Raw genomic sequence first — 20,723 nt, 5'->3', positions numbered from 1 at the left:
AAAACGATTGTTTTGTAAGCATAGCAACATCAAACAAAAGAGTGGAAATGGAAAGAAGAAGAAAGTCGTCTGTCCACTGTGCTGCATTTGAAAATTAACGTTTGAAAATGTCTCTCTCAATCTGTCTCCCCATTTTTTATTTTTATCTTTCCCCTTTTCTCTCCATCGCTCGCCGTCTCACGGGACAGTGTGCAATGCGCTAATGAAAAAGCAGACCTAATATGTTTTCCCCGAGTCCATCTGGTAATAATTGTAACATGTGGCAACCGTAGCTGTGTTTGGATAAAGCTCTGACATACATGGGGCCCTCTGACGTTCGCAGAGTGAGTGTGTGTGCCTGCGTTGGTGTGTGTTTACGTGGGGACGAGGACGAGAGTTAGAGTTAGAGAGAGAGAGAGAGAGAGAGAGAGAGCGAGAGAGAGAGAGAGAGAGCGCAGGCGCGAGACGGGGGGAAAAAGAGCGAGTCTGAGTTACTGTAAGAGTGTGTGTGTGTGTGTGTGTGTGTGTGTGTGTGTGTGTGTGTGTGTGTGTGTGTGTGTGTGTGTGTGTGTGTCTCCAAGCTGCTGCTTGCCGGGCCAACATAACTAAATCAACTTTATCGTCAGCAAACTGTTTTACGTAGAGAATGACAAACCAGAGCCGTGTGTGTGTGTGTGTGTGTGTGTGTGTGTGTGTGTGTGTGTGTGTGTGTGTGTGTGTGTGTGTGTGAGCGGTTAGGTAACCGCTGCGTCTCCGGGGCCTTCGTATGACTCAAGGTGGCGATTAGCGGCGTGTGATTGAGTTGCGATACCGATCGAAAAGTCAAACGAACACATATTTAAAAAAGAAAAAACAGAAAAAAGAAGTCAGGTGTCTGTGCTTCACAGCCGCTTTACAGTCAAACCAAGATACAGGCTCGGGTTACTTCTTATTTGGGAGTCAGACAGTTCAAACTTGTACAACAAAGTCTTCACAGTTCAGCTGCACGGGCCTAAATGATTGGGATGATTTTCTTTGTGTGTCTCTCAAAGGTAAATGTGCCTTATCTAGAGTATCTAGAGTATCTAGAGTATCAGATGAGAGTCACACACACACACACTAACACCCCCCCCCCCCCAAGCAATCCTCAACATTCCAGGAAGAGTTGTAAAGAAGAGGGGACTGAGGGAATTTAGCGATTAATGAGAAAATGAGGTTATAACAACACTGTTGTTTATGTAAATTTTTTTTACATAACCGAGTCTGTACCTCCACAGTTTTCCCCATTTTGTTGAAAATCCACTGGGACTTGACGATCACGCCACTCCTGGATGGTTCACCACTCAGGACCAAACGTGCCTCCATCATACCTGAATGAACCAATCATTCATCCAATCATCTTCTAGATCTACTACATCCAGACGAGGCACACGGGAGAATATTCCCAACAGAAAGCAAAGATTATTAGACCAATTCAAAGACAAACGAAATAGCAAATATGAATATTAATCGAAAAAAATTGGAAAGAATAAAAAAAAAAAGATATACTTGTCTAATTTTAAACTTGAGAGTCGCTTTCGACACATGCACAAGGAGGAATCCATTGTTAACAGTGCTTCTTGATTATAGTTTCCATTTACTACATCAACATCTGGATCAGTGGAGACACGTTTGTCACATACACCAGATACCAAAAAATCGTCCTCGTCTCTGGATGCATGTATAGTTGCAGCACCAACTAGTGGCCTGGCATGCAAACTACAGTGGCGCTTTGACCTCCCCTTGTGTTCAACGATCCTTATCAAACCATTGCTGTCTGAAACAAAAAGAGAAACACTATTCACAGACTGACATTCAGAATGGCGGGCAGTTATAGAGCCACAGAACAAAAACATGTCTCGGAGTCTGGCAGCAAACTGGAGAAATGGGATAGAAACTATGCACGCAGATAGACAACAGGCAAACTCTGCACACTAAGTCATCAAGGCAAGAAGCGAACCAGAATCTTTACCGAGTGACAGTGCCGACTACTTAAACAGTGTTGTTGTACGAACAGTGATTGTAAGTTATTTTTACACGTTCCCCTAAGCTGATGCAAGCTAAAATTGTAAAATGATATTATCTTATTTCATTCTCTAAATACATAAAAGTCTTTCTCATGCTGTGCGTAGAAACCAGAGTAGCCTTACAAAAGTGGAGAACTTGAAAACTCAAAATGAAAGGCCACCAACTCAACCCGAGACTTAACCTGGGGACCGTCTTGCTATGAGGAGAAAGTCCTGTGGTGTAAATTATGCTTCATAACTAAATGGATCTCTGGATGCATAAAGTGACACTGGATTCACGCAAGAAAGTCAAAACCGTATTCAGTAACGATTAATGCCACATAAAAATCGAGTAAAGCGTGACAAGTGACATTTTCTTCTCTGTCTTGTGACTCACTGGCAGTGCACGTCGTAGTAGTAGGTGGATGTGAGTGACACACAAACAGAAAGACCCTTTGTACTCAGACGGTCACACATCCTCTGTTGGAGGCGTTCACAGACCGACAGTGTGTGAAAAACAACACACATGCACACGCTTACTGAAAATGATGACGAGGATATATATTATGAAGGCTGAACAATGGTCATGTGCTTCCTTTATATCCTTTATAGAAATGGCAGTGATGACGCACGATTCTTTAGTTTGTTTTTTTTTTTGTCATGGCTTGTATTCCGGTATATAACTGGTTATTAGCAGAGCGGTTCATTTGCTGAATAATAACTGTCCACTTTCAATTGACTTGCATCTCAGAGCAGCTTCTGAATGACTCTCATCCCCCTTCAAGCAGGAGCAATGATTGCAAAATCTGAAGTGCTTCAATGTGAGGAACTGCAAAGCCACTAAATAGTATGCATTATTTTCCATCTGTGTGATTATACTTCGATCTCACTAATGTGACCCATTTGAGCAGAAGACTTGCAGTGCACCAAGGCAGCGGAGGATCATTATATGCCGGTTTCCATAATTGTATAGCTCTTTTATATTGTGGAAATTCAAAACTCATGTTTTGTGTATTTGGGGTGGGGGGTTGGGGGGCTTCTTCTCCTTTGTCCTCTTACATAATAAGGATGAGCCTGATCCCTGCATGTGGCTGTATGGGTGAAGATATACAGTACTTTATGTAACTGAATCTGGGAAGACAAACACAGTTGGTGGGAATAGAGGAGAGCTGCGGCATCCTGCACAGACACTCATTTCCTGACGGGCTCTCTCGGTGTACGACCCGGTCAGTTAGAGAGAGGCCACACACGGGAAGGTCGCTCGGCCAAAACACAGCACTCACAAGTTTTGTTTACAAACTGAAAAAAATGAAACCCGACTTCAGGTGACTTGTCAAAAGTTGAGATTTGTGTGTGCATATAGAAACTCTCACTTATTTTGCAAAAGAAACTCTTGCATCGGGGGCCTTTATGTGTAGGATTTACAGGTCATCCGTGTGAGAGTGTGTGTGTGTGTGTGTGTGTGTGTGTGTGTGTGTGTGTGTGTGTGTGTGTGTGTGTGTGTGTGTGTGTGTGTGTGTGTGTGTGTGTGTGTGTGTGTGTGTGTATTCTGTCCTGGAACTTCAGCTTTTGTGGAGGTAACAACTTTCAAATTTACAAGTTGCATTCACGCACACTAGTGGTTCCAGTAGCTTCAACAAGAATTCCTATTTTTATTGTGATTATTTTTTTTGTTCAACTTGTCCAGGGTGTACCCTGCCTTGCCACAGTCAGCCAGGCCCGGCTCCAGTGCCTCATGACCTTACGTTGGATGAAGTGGTACTGAAGGCGGGTGGAACGATGGAGGAACTGCACAAGAGGAAAATGCAGCACAAAAACCTCAATTTGACATAAACGCACAGCAGCAGGGGTGAAAAGAAAGATTTACTGAGGCCCCGTTTACACAACTTCCTCAAGTGAAAATGCAAAACTCCGGTTGGATTTTGGGTGTCGTGTTTACACGACGACGGAGTCACTGAAAACGCACATCCACATGTGTAGTAAATAGTTCTTCTGCACATGCTCAGGAGATGGACAATCAAACAAAGTTTCCTCCGTGGTGTCATGACTCCATATTCTCCCGGAACTTGCTAGTTTTATGGTTGACAGTCGCTGTAATAATCAAAACTTGCTCGTCTGTCCATACGAATGTCGGTGTTCTCCCATTGTTAATGTTTATAGTGTATTGTTGTCTGCGCACCTGTGTGTGGTTTCATTTCAAAAACAAATGGCACCAACTAGTGGCCCAACATGAAAAATACACCGTTTTCAGTGTTTGTGTGTAAACAGCCAACGTTTTCAAAATGTTGCTGTGTAAATGAGAAACTTCTTCTGAAACTAAAATACAAAAATTGTGCTTTTTTTACTTGAAGCGTTGTTGTGTAAACAGGGTCAGAGACGGCAGTGGCTCCTGCTTTGATGTTTGGTGGGAATTAATAAAAAATGAACCCTGTAGCGCCACCTTATGTAATAATAGTGCAATATGTAATAATGTAATACATTTTCCAATTCATTATGTAATAACACCGCATTTTGTAATGAATTGTTACATATTGACACAGTTAATACAAAATATGAGTGTTCCACTTTTTCTTTGAAGAAAATGTAATAATCTGGTGCATCAGGTAATAACTTTTGTCCTTTATCCGTGTACATTTTTCCAAGTTTAATAATGTGGAAAAAGGTTAAGATTCAGTTGGACTAGAATTATATGTCACTCTTTGCTTTTGCTCACGTCCTGCCAGCGCAGCAACGGGAGGATGCAGGGCTTCTAAATCAGGCTGAACCCTTTTAGCTCACCTGCCATTGTGGCTGGGAGATTTTTAAAGTCAAACTGAGTGCATTTAATCGTTTAACCTACATTTTGTAGTAACTGTTGCAATATGGAACAAGTTATTACAAAGTTTATTAGATAATGCGTTGAAGAATTTTATACCACAAATGCGGCAGATTATTAGAAAATGCGGCGTTATTACATAATGAGTTGAACATTCATTACATTATTTCATATTACACCAATATTATAATAATATAATTCTACGGAATTTCGTTGTACTTGAACAATGACAATAAAGCTTCTTAAATATTACATAATGTGGCGCTACAGACCCTAACAGATCGGAGGGACGGTTAAAACTGAGAAGCACAGGGATAAAGTTCGGAGGGGCCAAGCTGAGAATGCTCACCCATGTGCTGAGGAGAGCTAGTGGATATATTTGGCAAAGCATGTTGGGGGAGAAGACAAGGCCGGAGAAGAGCTCAGAGAACATTCGTGGATGCTGAGAAAGCGGAAATAAAGGTGTTTTGTGTAACAATAGAGGAGGAAGGGGATACGGTGAGATGGAGGATGGATTTGAGCAATGGCAATTCTCTTCAATGGTCTCCAGGGTCTTTTTGACTGGACACGGCCACTAAAAATATAAATATAGCAGCATATTAGAGAGGACATTGATTAAAAACTATCAGAGAGTCGAAATGGAGCTTACAGAGATGTTTGCTCTCTGACTGCAACCTGCACAAAGCTCCTTATTTGTGAACTGTTTCAGAAAGTTTAATTTTACTGACTTGGCACCATTAAATCTGACAAACTATTTAAATAAGAATGGAGTCTGGTGAGTCACAATGGAACTACCAGCTAACTGCAGCAGACAAGGTAAACCACTCACAGCAGATAGAGAACCAAATGGGAAATGCAGTACAATTACAGATGAAGTCATAAATGCGGTGATGTATAATTCTCTTTGCCACAAACATGAACGGTCTTGCGAGGCTAAATATGCAGCATGAAAATGTTTTGAATGCATGTAAGCAATTCGCCAGATGCCAGATTCATAGTGCAAGTTCCACCCTGCCGTGTTCCCACCACAGGTTGAAATCTTAGCACGGCCGACCTTACAAAGAAACCGTTGACACTGAGCTCTGTGTGCACACACACACACGCGCACACGCACACACACACACACACACACACACACACACACACACACACACACACACACACACACACACACACACACAAAGCTTTCAGTCAGTCTAAACTTTTACCGAACTTGAACTCCCCCAAAACCCTGCCGTGACCGCATAAAAAGTACTTCTCAGGTTACAAACGCGCCCAAAATAGGCCTTAAGTACATAGTAGTGATATCTGGTGACGTAGATTATAGTTTAGGGTGGTCACACACACTTAAATGCGCAAAAAAAACGCACGCAGATACACATCGGCTGTAATGATGTGCCAAACTTTAGGAAAAGACGAGAACTTAGGAAAATAACAACTTATTATAAAGAGTCATTTAAGTCCACTGGGATGGTATATTCAAACATCCTACAACACACAGGAGGAATATCATTGTGATTCTTATTATGGACTGCAGGCTGGTGTGCAATTTAACCATAACAGACCCATAATAAGTCGAACTCTAAGAGGCGTCTTAACATTTTAGATTACGCAAACTTTCTTAAGGCATGAAGTCACTAAATAAGCCATTGGACGTGATAATCTACATCCCATAAAAACTCATTTCTGTACGCAATCCCAGTGCGTAAACCTAAAAGTGAACCCATGAGGACCTTCAAACCTCGAATTCTTACATTTAAATTTGCCATTATTGCAGACCAGCGCACTTCTGAAAATACGGGTCAGGACCTGAAATGAGCCACAGGACTTTTTCTAGTGGCTCCCCGCAAGAAATAAGTAATGATATGCTTTCACGATCAAGAAAAGAACTGGTATCCCTTCCTGGAATTTTGAGAGAAAGAAAAAATAAAAAATAAAACATTCACAGGACGTCCTCCGAGTGCAGTACTTTTCAGAATAAGTAATCTGTGTACAGGAAACAGGCGCTAAGACTTCTGGCGCTAGTGGGCTGAGCAATCAAAACAATCTCTCCATGTTCTGATTGAAGAGAAAGGAACCGACGCCTCCGGGGTCTTCAACGCGAAGAGGGAGGGTGGAGATGGACCGGGGAGTAACGTACACTACAGATGGAGAGAATGATAAGGGAAAAGGTGGAGAAGAAGGTGGAGGATGAAGTAAAGACATGGCCAGACTGTATTTAGTCATCTCATTTTTCTCCCGAGACGTTCTCTTCTCGTCTTCCATCCAGTTGTTTTAACTTTCCTGCGTCTTATCTAAACTCTTTCCTCCTTTTCAGACTTTTCTCCTCTTTTTCCCCTCTCCCCTCTTCCATCATGTGTGGAGAACTTAGGGAGAAAGTACGTGGGATTTTCCCACACACACACACACACACACACACACACACACACACACACACACACACACACACACACACACACACACACACACACACACACACACACACACACACACACACACACACACACACACACACACACACACACACACACACACACACACACACACACACACACACACACACACAAACGTCTCATGTCAGGAGGGGAGACTTGAGGAAAACCACTTGTATTCCAGCACAGAGTCCTCTGGGTGTTTGCTGGAACTTTATTCCCCTCATTGTTCCATGCACATCGACTGCGTGCTGCCGTGGCAACCGTACACAGAATAAAAATATTGCAACTTTTGGGTTCAAACTTTTTCCCCCACTGAAAATCTACTTCGAGAAATGCTGGACAACAAGCGAAGCTAATGGGAGACAGTCGTAAAGGCTGTCATCCCATCCATTTCCTGTCATTTAATTGGCTGTGCTTCGTTTCCGAACCCGAATTTGGGAAGGTTCTGATTTCTGAGTGTCCTACTTCTGATGTGACCTTGTTTACATGACAACAAAAGAGAAAGATGGCCACTCCTCGGAAACCTATGAAATGTTAATCAACCTCATAATCCCTCTTATAGACCAACACATGAATGAAATTAAGCTGACGAGCCTTTACTGTGTTCTATATTATTACTATATATTGAAATCGCACCCGTGAAAGAAAAGTTCCACCTTGAGAGTCGGTATGAAAAAGTCATGGACGCAGTGGCTCCGAACACGGGTGTTGTGTAGACAGACACCCCAAAAGAGAAGAAAGTTTTGCGCATACACTCCTTTTCGTAGTCGTGTAAACGGGGGATAAGTTCCCAATACCAGTATACAGGAAGCTCTGTTTAGGACAGATCATCTGCCTCAATCGGACCTGATCTCCTACCATCTCAAGAGTTGCCTACACAGATAATATGGACCCATTTTACTCCACAAGAGTTTTTTTTGACATAGCGAGGCAAATCACCATTTGCTCATGATGACCTAACCCTGTAATTTCAAGAACAAACACTATGAACCCTGTAGAGCACAACCCTTTAATACCCACAGGTGCACGTATTACATACGCAATCCTGGAATTTACTAAAGTGGACACCTCAGTTTCTTTCTAAAAAAAAAAAAATAAATAGATGAGGCACAACATTGCTGATCATGTATCTACACGGAGTACTTCCTGTGTGTGTGTGTGTGTGTGTGAGGACATCGCAGCAGGTTTTCTCGTGTGCATGTCTGTGCCCGTCGGGTGTGGGTGTGATTTACCTCTGCAGCTTGTGTTTCCTGATGCAACAGAGTCAGGCCTGTCAGGTCCTCCAGGAAGGAGTGGGAGGAATTGAAAACATTGGAGAGAAAGTTGAAACCCTCCCTCTCGTAGTGATCCAGGACCTGGACAGAAACAGAGAATAATGACACGTTAGCCCTTTGATTACTCTACCCTCACGTCTACAGGTTTGGATAGGAATACTTCTGTTAGCCATCGGCCATTTAGGAAATCAAGAAAATTCAAAAAGGTAAGAAATTAAAAACACAGAAACACAGTAATATCATAGCTGAAATCAGTGTAACATCAAACATTTTATGCAACGACACTGAACATATAAGGTAAAAACAAAGAACATAGCTGCTGCCAAACTTTACCCCGGGACCTTTTTGAATCTAAATCAGAGGAATCTTGAAAGACAACTTTTCTTGACAAAGAATATGCCTTAAATTGTAAACAAAATATCCATGTTTTAACTTATTTAGTCTGTTTCAGGAGTCAATACCAGGTCAGATTGAAGTCACGGGACAAAAAAGCTTTCTTCCAAAACCAACACTACTTTAAAGTAAAACATTACAACTTGCCCAGAGGATTTCTTAGGGAGCATTTCTTCAACAAAGATTACTTTCTTGGCTGAAGCTTTCTTGCTTTCTGAATCTGATATGTATAATTGGGAAGGCGGAGTAAGTTGTGTTGACATTTCACAGCTTGAGAGAAAAAAAAACAACAAAAAACTGTATTACATCAAAGAAGATGAAGTTTGATCTGGATTCAAATGGAGTCGAGTTTAAAAAAAAAAAAAAAACCTTTGTGGTTTCGGCCCAGAGGCAGAAGCTTTTGTAAAACCACAACTCAACACCTCTGCAATCACACTGATGTGTTTACCTTGATCTCCTCCCACCAATGCAGACTTCAAATACCTGCACCTTCTCTCCAAAACACACACACACACACACACACACACACACACACACACACACACACACACACACACACACACACACACACACACACACACACACACACACACACACACACACACACACACACACACACACACACACACCCTCTGTCCTCACCGCTGCCTTCACAATATTAGCCAAGCCTTTCAGGGACGCCCACAGACCCTCCTCTGCAGGTGTACAGTTACCTCTGCTTCAGACATCAACAAGCCATGTGCATCACGGTGTGTGTGTGTGTGTGTGTGTGTGTGTGTGTGTGTGTGTGTGTGTGTGTGTGTGTGTGTGTGTGTGTGTGTGTCAGACTGACCTGGCGTCTCTGGTCTCTGGAGCCAGACACACCGCACACAATGCAGGCTGAAGTGTCCCTCATTCATCTTTTCAAGCTTTCTTTTAGCCACTCTTTCCTTTTTTTAGTTTTTTTTGTTTTGACTCTCCATTTCCCTCAGTGGCTTCTATTACGTGAGACACTGAACGGCCTCAGCGCACAAACATTCGATATAGCTGCTCATATCAGAGAGCCCAGGCTGATAACCGTGGCCATCTCGCGATAGCAGATCAATAGATTAGATTGATCTTGTGACGTGAACACAGTCACGTCATTGGGGACTTGAACTCTCTCCAGCTCACACTAAATAAAGAAGCAGGTTACACCATGGGAAGGTCACCTGTGGTAAGCACAAATAATGTTGAGTCACTAAAAAAAAAAAAAAACTTCACAAGAAATGATAGAAAGTGTGGGAGGCGGCCACAGTAACTGCAGACGACCTGGTAGTAACCACTGCAGCACAGTGCCACACGCTGACTCTTGTATTATTACAATTAAAAATTGGAATAATAATAAAAACTTAGGTGCTATATAAATATAGCTGAATTGAATTGTGGTGCAACAAAATCTGTTTGGTAATAGTTTAGATAAGTAAATTGTGGATTATGATCGACTTGTGAGTGCTGATTTAAACATAGCCTGAATAAGGTGACAACAAAGACGACAAAGAAGAAAAAGAAAGCAAGAAGAATGGAAAGACAGAAGTGAGTTAAGATATGCAGGAGGACGGGTGAAACTTATTGTAGATGTTAGATAAAATGAATAGAGTAATCTAAAGTACCAGGTGCTTCTGAACTTTGAAAGAATCTTGTTTTTCCTGGTGAAGATGATGATCAAACTTCAAGTGAATGCAAGTTTACCCAATTCAGCTGCACACCAGCAGACGTCTCGGGGTGGGGGAAAAAAAAACTAAAAACGTTGTGGGAGATATACAATAAAGATTCAAATAAACACAGACACGAGAAAAGGAACAAACATGAAAGAGAAGCAATTTCTTAACAAGTGTTAACAGGCGTTGATGAGTTTTAATAATGGCCACATGCTGTTGGAGGATCGGAGTGATTAAGACGACGACAAACCCAGAAAACAAACAAACATCTGGATTACACGCACGCACGCACGCACGCACGCACGCACGCACGCACGCACGCACGCACGCACGCACGCACGCACGCACGCACGCAACAAACAAAAACGCAGCACATGTGGACGGAAGCATACAGGCTTCCTTCCGTTAGGAACCACATTAATATGTCACCGGCCTTTATTTGACAGTCACAATATGTTCTTTTTGAAGTGTCCATGCTGAACGCATTTCGCAATCGAGGCGCTGCGTGTGTGTGTGTGTGTGTGTGTGTGTGTGTGTGTGTGTAGCATCCATAAAAATAGCAAACACTGGGTGGTCCTCGTGGCTCAGAAAGCCTTTAATTTCGGTTGTAAACACAAATAATTTAGGATCTACTTTTTTGATTCAAGTATATAAAGTTGAAGGTTTATAGATCAGAATTAGACAATCACATATCAACTCTTTGAGCGGGAAAATGTTAATTATTGGTGGTAGTACAATAATTGGTCCCAATATAAGAAGAAGGGGTTTTCTTCTTTTGACTCGGTTTGAAAAACGGTTATCAGACCAAATATTGCTTCGAAAAAAACACGCTGACAATGTGTAAACAAATCAACATATTAGAATATCAACAATGACAAATGTCCCCACAGGCGGGATTTTAACAGTGTAAATTTGCAGGAATGTTCTTATGTTTCGTGTGTCACTCGAACTGTTTTTTTTTTAATTGCATTGGACGTCTTGTTACGTTGCACCAGTAACACAGGATTTGTTTTGACAGCTCGACAATTATTGGAATACTGAGCTGCATGGGTCACCATCAATCAACATTGTAAACATCAAAAATCATTAAGGGGTACTTTGTGCAGCATTTTGAAGGATGAAACATGAGTTTTTTCTATTTTGGAATAAGGTCTGTAACACAACAACATGTGGAAAAAGTGAAATGAACACTTTCCTCTTAAGAACACTATGATCGTATGAGATTATATTTATTAACATTTAAAAGACAAGAGCAGAAAAGTCTTTTTCTCAGAAACTGTATAAAAGACGACCTGACTTTTTCAGACGTACTTCCCCCCCAGAACCAACGCTGTCTCATATTCGGTCTTAGTGATTACGTAAAAGGACGGCGTCAAGAGTATGTTGACATGACAGTTGATTTATCTGGAATCTTGAAGCTTTTATTTCTTGGAAAATCTAGTTCCAGCCCAGCATTTCTTTTCATATTTATGATTCTTTCTGTGATGTGTTCATCATCTTTGGCTTTTGTTTTGTTTGTCGGCCACAACAACCTCCTTGAGAAAATCCACTTGGTTACAGCTCAAGATAGCGCTGGTAAATCGTTGACTTTTGAAAAGACCCGAAACAATGAAATGAATGCTTCCAAGAAAAAAAGGTTCCTGGTTAGTGGCTTTGGCATAATGTGACGCGTAGTGTCTTCTGGGGGCGAGGAATAAACAATATCTGGTGACTCAGTGACTCTGACTTCCTGTGCTGAGATGTAAGGTCATCACGCCCGGTTAGACCCTCGCCTTGAAAACACTTGAGCCCCCACATGACTCATGCGTGTGGAAATCAAAAGTGCGATGGTGTTTCAGAGAAGCAGCACGGATTTCTCAGACGATTGACGAGAGAAAAAAAAGGAATACACTTTGGTTTGAATGTTTAGTGAGACAAACTCCCCCAAAAAGTTAGTACACGTTTGAATAAAGTTGTTTCATTCATTAAAAATAATAAATCAGTATTATTAAACTTCAAAGCAGTAGGTCTGATCACTTTTCTTATTGATACTCACAAAAGGTTGATTTTATAAAAATCAACCTTAAATTAAAATAACTGTATTTTGTTAAAGTTTCTTAAAGTAATGCTCGTTATAAAAGGTCACAGGTTACTTTTAGAGTGGTTCATCTTGGGGTCATGTCATCAGATGATGCTGTGATAATTACTTTATATATAAATATACTGATTTATATGTGCCATGAATATCCCTGAAACACAGTGTATGTGGCCACTATTGTGATATACAAAAGTATTATTATCATTATTATTATTAGTAGTAGTATTATTATTAGTAGTATTATTATTAGGGATCGAGCTCGAAGGAGGCCAGGACCATATTGTATTTGTAATGTTTGTGTTTTTCTTCCACTCCTGACGCCTCATTGAGCCCAAATTTGACCCACTAAACACACTCAGAGGTTGACTGGCAAAATATTTCATGAAATGTAAAAATTAAACCCCAGAGTTCCAAATTGTGCTCTCTAGTGCCACCTAGAAACACCAAAACAGCCACCACGGCCCGTAGGAATGTCGTAGAGAGATGAAACAAACACTCAATTGTTCGTCTCATCAAGACCTACAACTTACCTGCTGATACCCCGGACCTAAATCCAACAGGAAGTCTGCAATTTGCCTTTAAAAAAAAAATTTCGCAAACACGATCTCCTCTGAGGGTGAATATCATATCAGCTTCAAAACACTATTAAATGACAGAGGAGACGCTCCTCCTCAGAATATCAGTTCAACTTTTTGATTAGTCGAGCGGTTTTGTTTTTATTAGTCATCAAAGTTCCGGAAAAAATCCCCCCAGGCCAACATTTAATCAAATATTAAAACTTTGCTAATCAGTTTTCTGTCATTTTTAAAAGTAGAGCTCAAATGATAAAAGCAATATTTTCACCGCGCAAAGCTCTTGTAGAAGCAGAAACAACACTATGCCGTGGCTGGTAACAATCTTCAAAACCAAACACAAATTTTCTTCGTCAATCTCTCATCAATATGAATAATTCTTCCTTTTTCCTTGATGCACTGGGTTTAAATATCTTTCAATGATGTTTACTGCCTAAGACTTGAAGGGAAAAATGCTGGAACTGAACCTTTCCTTTGACATAATATTCTATCACTTACATGTTTTTCTTCTTGTTTTTTAACGTGACTTGAAATCATTATAATATTTTAACTTGTTTCGGTATTTTTTTCTTAACTATACATATTTTAAATGCCCATTTCTTCATCCTTGCATTTGAATTCTCTGTGTCCTTGTCCTTCCTTGATTCATCTTTTTGTCACTTTGAGCTGTACCACCTTTGAAAGGTCTTACAGATAAATCACATTTGATACTTATTTATTTAATCTAACCTTTATTTGACCAGTTTTAGTGAAAGTACACTCTGAAAGTGTTCACACATACTGCACCTTTCACGTTACTTATCATTGGAAAGAATTCCTGCAGCCTTTAGTGTGCATGCTTTCACAAACTCGCTTCCACAGTTTGGATTTGATGCAAATTCACAACCCCAAAAAAAAAAGGTAAATAATCTTTGGAGTTTGCAAAGCCTTCCCAATTTTGGCCCACACACCTTCTGAATGAAAAAAAAAAAAAGTAATCCGATATTAAACATACAAAAAGTATGAGCACCAAGGAACAAGTAGAGCGACACTAGTCACCAGCTTAAAGTCAATTCAGGGCCTTAAATGTAAAAAAGAAAAGAAAAGTAAAAAGAGACATTTGCTATTATTAGTGGAAGCATATTTGGTGGAGTGTACAAGTAGCTGTAGTAAGAGGTGTCTGGCACGGTTTTAGACAAAGCCACGTCAGCTGTGATTTACTCTTTGGCGTGGAGTTTTATTGGCTCGCAGCCCCAGAAAGAGTTAGGATACACTCACTCACTCACTCACACTCACACACACACACACACACACACACACACACACACACACACACACACACACACACACACACACACACACACACACACACACACACACACACACACACACACACACACACACACACACACACACACACACACTCACACACTCACACAAACACCCATGCACAATGAAAAGCTCCCAACTCCACAGGAACTGCTCCAGCCCAGACAGGGGCTGAATTGTTTTGTTTCCATAGTGACCTGGCAGCACACAGCTGACTGCGGCAGGAATACACACACACACACACACACACACACACACACACACACACACACACACACACACACACACACACACACACACACACACACACACACACACACACACACACACACACACACACACACACACACACACACACACACACACACACACACACACAAAGACAGGCAAACACATATTAAAGTGGACACACAGTTAGACGGACAGTGGGAAGCACAAAGGGAAGAGAGATATGGGGGAGGAAGAGTCGGGTGGGGGAGGAAGAGGTAAGAGCAGGATGAGTGAAATAGGAGTTGGCTGAAAGGAAAAGAGTGAAAGACAGATAAGCAATTGCTAAACAGAGCAGGGGTGGGTGGGTGGGTGGGTGTGAGGGGGGGGGGATTAAGACGTATTCTCCACTTTATTCCCCGCCTCAGCAAAAGACTTCTCTTTTCTGTACTCGTGCTTTTCATTGTCCCCGACTACACGGGCTTCGCTCAACTCCTACCAAACCATATGAAACCGAATAATCTCATCGGTCACACGGGCAGAAACATGACACCTTCAGATGGGGAGGAGCTCCACACTTTTAGAGGGTTTTTTTCACAGCGTAGGTGGAGAGAACTTTTAGAGCCGCGAGCTACCCCCCCCTAACTGCCTCTTGGTTTCTCTCTCTGTCTTCACATGAAAGTGATAGATTTCAGGCTTTATGACCTCTTTATAGACACAAAGAGTGCATTGAGATCTGGGAAGAGGGGGGGGGGGGGGGGAGAGAGAGAGAGAGAGCAAGAGAGAGAGAGAAAACCAGCCCCTCCACTCATCACAACATTCTGTACTTCTCCTGTCTTATAACCCCTGAAATAAAGAATAAAAAAAACCAACTTTCTGCCTTCTATAAAACATGTTTTTTTAAAGACTCCTCGTCCTCTTCTCCTGCTCTTACACCAACGTACAGTCATTGCTTCACTCTGCTCACCACACCGGCCAGTTGTCTGTGGGCCAATGACAATGCTTTATCCACAAAAAAGAGGAGGGAATTATTGAAGTTAGGCAGATTTAGGACCTTTAACACCCCATCTACACACACACACACACAGTGGTGGTGAGAGCTAATTTCACTCATACGACAGTTACTGACATCAATGAGCAACTGTTGCCTGATTGCTACCAGATGCTTTTTTACCAGCTTTTCTGTGTGTGTGTGTGTGTGTGTGTGTGTGTGTGTGTGTGTGTGTGTGTGTGTGTCTCTCATCGGTAATCCTGGAGGAACAACATTTCACCACACTGCCTGCCCCCCCGACCCCCCACCCCCTAGGCCACCCTCATTTTTGCTGCAGCTGCAATTTGTGTCTCAAAACAATGTTTTCACATAGTAACCGAATGCAATCTGATAAGTACACCAGACTCTCGCCCTCCATCCGAGCGCAAGTGTCAATTTTACTAGTAAATTGCAACTCGCCGTGTAAACACTTGTCTTGTTCCAAAGCTAAACTTGGAAACACATAATTTGGGAGTTTTCGTGTCGACTTTGTGGCCACTTACAATGGGCGAGCAGGCGGTGCATTTGTCAAAGGCCAGGCTGGCGGGCAGGACGTTGTCGAACCTGGAGAGAAAGCCTCGGATCTGTGGAGGAGAAGCACGGGACATGTTCAAATAAGTGTGGAAATGATGAGAGCAACATGGATAAACTGGAAACATCAAGTCACAAAGTTATAGGATAAAGGAAAGGCAGGGAAAATATGTTTTTGTTTTATTTTTTTAGTGTGCAAATGGTGTAGAAAGAGTATTTTAATGCCAATGAATAGTTTTCCTGTTGTTGTATCTCTTACAAGCTCAAGTAAACAAGAACACAGCTACAGTAGTGAACAGAGAAGTGATTTTAAAGTAAAGCAGAGAGCGCCCTCTGCTGTCAAGGAGGCACCAAACCTCACGTTACCCCTCGCATCTCTCCCACTCTCTCTACTAAAAACCTCCACTCCTAATTGTGGCTAATTACCTTCATTAAGGTTCTAAAGAACCTCGTCCAAACGCACGCACACTTATTACGCACGCATGCACAGCGAGACGTGTTGAAACGGCACTCGTGATCAATGCATCCCTTTCATCACTTCCTGCCATCCTCCCACATCATCTTCCTGTGTTTTCAATTTAAAAAAAAAAAAAAAAAAAAAAAAAAAAAAGCTCCAGCCAATTATGTTTTCTGGTGACGCACATAGACGGGAGAAAATGAAATAATTTCCTGTGGCATGATGAAACTGAGAAAGAGTTGGGGCATTGCAGATCAATTTGTGCAGATGAGCAGCGAGTGAACAAGGTGGAAATTAAAAGCTCTTTTTAATTCTTGGCTGGGATATTTTGGAAAATGTGCACCAGTTGGTGACCTGAGGAAAAGATAACAACTTATTACAGCTTCATCCGACGTGTTATCGAACACGTCTTCATTTGAAACAGACACATTTAAGTAGAAGCAATGAGGGGAAATTGCTTGACGGGTAATCCATCTGCTGGAAATGGGCGGCGCTGACATGTCCAGGGAATTAAGTAATGAAGTGGTGAGTGGATGACTGAGTCAGAGTGTGCGCGCGTGGGCAAGTGTGATGGACTTTAATAAGTTACCGGCTCCACATGAAACTGAGCAGATCTCATGGACAATAATTGTTCGAAGTGGTCGGCGGACTGTACTGTACTCCTGAGCTTAAACACCCGGTGGAGCTTGAATAAGAAGGCTCAGGTGTTATTTACCTTTCAGAAACAGGAAGTACTTTAATGCAGGCATGGGAAACTGTCAAATCAGGCCCTGAACCTCTCTATTTGCAGTCAATCAACTCCCCACAAAAAACAATGGCAGACTTAAATCTTTCACAGGTGTCAGGCTGGGGAAGGTCAGTTTAACCACATTTAAAACTCATCGCAGCCGTAATTATTCTGCAGAGGAACTAGAAGCTCTTGATCTTTTGCTTTTTGGTCCCATCAGTTCTGCAATGAGTGGATTAGCTGTCTGTCTGATCTCTACCTGTTTGTTTCTTGTTCTTTCTCTTCTTCTTCTTTGTCCAGTCTATCCGGTTCTGTCATGCTGACCTCTGACCCCAATGGGAGCAAGCAGAAACCGGCCACCTCGGTCTGGTTGTGTCTGTTTGCTAAAGGGAGATTTTGGGGGGGGGGTTCTCACTAGGTTTTGTGTTTTGGGATGAGCACAAAATATTTTTGGGTTAATTATGAACTTAATATGAACCTCTTGAATCAAAATACACTTTGCCAGTGCGCCTTCATGTTTTTTAAATTTTAAATTTGTGTGTGTTTTGTACACTGAATATACCCAGTCAGCTGGGATCAGCACCAGTTTATAAAGCAGAATATAAAATTCATATATGGAAGTTTAATGGAGTCTAAAGTACTATATACTATCACACTGCTGTGTTTGTGTTTTCTATTGTGTAGTATTGAAAATATTATGATGACAAAGTGGACAAAAAGATAAGTTCATTTCCCAACAGCATGAACTCGCGATTGATGATAGTATACACATTTAATGTGAAACATCTCTAAAATACATCCGGTGGGAATTTAACTTTGTTACCCAATGTTGTTCTACATTATCACCATTACAGATGTTTATATGATTTTTGTCATATTCTCTGCTTTACTTGAAAAACTAAAGGATATGCTTTTGGTCTGGATTGGTCAAAACATCAGTGGACAAAGGTCATCCTTCTTTACTTAAGTAATATAAAAGTGAAATATTCAACATGTTTCACTTAACTGAAAAAACCCACAAAAAAAAACAAGTCATGCTATTTAGTTTTGTTCCAAAATGAAAAGTTAAGTGTAGACCATTTCTATTGATTTTAGGGGCCAAATATCTATTGACATTATGCTGCAAATTCCAAGACCCAAACTAATAATCAACCATTTACAAGATAATAAAACTAGAAAATATCCAGCCATGCAGTTGGTAGTTTATTAGAGATTGTGTACTTTCAGTATTTCGCCACAAGCAGTCACTGTGGGACAGGAAAAGAGACTGGAGTCGTCCTCAGACTGGTTAAATAGACACAGACTGGTTGATGCAAAAACGTTTCGCAATATATAATATATATACACAAACACAGAGGTCACGTTCACTGAACTCCTCATGCATATTATTATGTTCCTGCTCTGCATTGCTGCATTTTCCCTCTTCTCACCATTATTATCAACACGCACGCACGCACGCACGCGCACACACACACACACACACACACACACACACACACACACACACACACACACACACACACACACACACACACACACACACACACACACACACACACACACACACACACACACACACACACACACACACACACACACACACACACACACACACACACACACACACACACACACACACACACACACACACACACACACACACACACACACACACACACACACACACACACACACTCGAGCTGTTTGTGTGGAATACTACTGAGGGGTAAGACGTGTCAAGCAAGTGGCAGAAGCAGAAATTCGCAGGATGACGAATCCTGCTGATGACGGAGCAAATGGAGGTGGTGAGAAAGTGCAGTCGGCGAGCCAAGAGCACAGTGTGGGTGCCTGCAAACAGACATTTTGGTGACCATTCCCAGATTAAAGAAAATAATCACTTCAGGTGTGTTACTTCAGACAGCCCATCCCAGGTAAATTTAAGTTCTTTTATTGATTTTTAAATGTGATTTTAGTCTTCGGTCGTCTTCCACATTCATACTGACTATCTGGAAAGATCAAATGAGGTGTTACTTTCCTGACATTGTCAATCACGTCCATGAAGTTACATGCTCATTGAGATTATAGTAGCAAATCTATAAAAGCAGAAGCCACTTCGAAAGTCTTGCAAAAACAAGCCTTTTTTAAAAAAAAAAAGAAACCCTCAGCTCAGTTCAGTTGGCATTTTCATGCATTATTTATAGATCACCCTCACAAAGACCAACAAAATGGAACTCTTCAAGGAGAGATGTTAACATTACAAGTAAAGGTGTGAGAGAAAGAACACATTGAAAGCATAGAAAGTTAGAATGGATGAATTCTATGATGATAGAAAGAAGAAACATGTCATCCATAAAAATCATTTGAAATGGGATTTTTGTGTGTTGGGGAGCCTGAAAGCAGAGGGGATGAAGGATGTGGAGTAAGGATTTGTTCTTGTTGGCAGCAAATGATACAGTCTGAGTCCACGAGGTAAAACATGACCTGTTCGGTGGACGAGTCGTTTGTTTGGCTTCCACTCGTTTGACTTGAGCGTCTCTGCTGCGCTCCGGGAAACTTGAACAAACCTTGACAAGGTTGTTTAGTGTGCTTTTGTCACCAGAAAGTGGAAGGCTTCCAATAACATACTGATGGTTACATAACAAACAACTCTCAGAGACATAAAAAGAACCGAGCTTCCCCTCCTGGACAATTACATCTGTGTCGACATTAAAACGGTAGTTCTGAATCAAACAGTGTCAGGATCCTTGGAGGAGTTTACAACTTCAGCTATTTGAATAAGAATCGGGCGTGTTGGCTGCGTTGACGACGGATAATCCCTGCACTCTCCTTCGTATCCAGATAAGCGGCCTCTCTGAGCTCACTTCTACCATCATGCCTTCAGGGAGGATCAGCCGCCGAAGCTAAATCACTCATGATCGCTGCGTATTATGACGACGATGTTCTTGCTGCTTCCAGCCTCGTCTTATCTGACCTCCACTGCTGAGTTTGCTGACCTATGAAACAGAATTAGGTTTGTTTTGGAGGCCTGGAGCAAATTCAAGTCAAGATATGGTCTGTTGTGGTGAGCCATGGGAGGGGTTATCAGTGACCCGTTTCTCCTTTTGAGCATCCAAACGTATAAAGGACTGAGTGTTTATTAATACAAACAAGGAGCAAAAACATGCACATCTGGACCCGGAATTTGAGATTGTTCTCAGGTTAATATATCTTAATTA

At 41.6% G+C, this 20,723-nt stretch overlaps 1 protein-coding gene across 2 annotated transcripts in view; it reads right to left on the bottom strand.

Annotated features, from left to right (window-relative positions):
- atg7 (ATG7 autophagy related 7 homolog) overlaps positions 1–20,723 on the bottom strand; it is a 97,593-nt gene that overhangs the window by 41,337 nt on the left and 35,533 nt on the right. For both annotated transcript variants that reach the window (XM_080461888.1, XM_080461887.1), the window contains exons 17-18: positions 16,297–16,377; positions 8,486–8,608 (exon numbers count right to left, since the gene is read on the bottom strand). In XM_080461888.1, coding sequence (XP_080318014.1) covers positions 8,486–8,608; positions 16,297–16,377 — 204 coding nt within the window. The remainder of the gene's footprint in view (positions 1–8,485; positions 8,609–16,296; positions 16,378–20,723) is intronic.

This window comes from Lipophrys pholis (genome assembly GCF_963383615.2).
Source record: "Lipophrys pholis genome assembly, chromosome: 4".
NCBI lineage: Eukaryota > Metazoa > Chordata > Actinopteri > Blenniiformes > Blenniidae > Lipophrys > Lipophrys pholis.
This window is presented reverse-complemented; position numbering and strand designations above follow the sequence as displayed.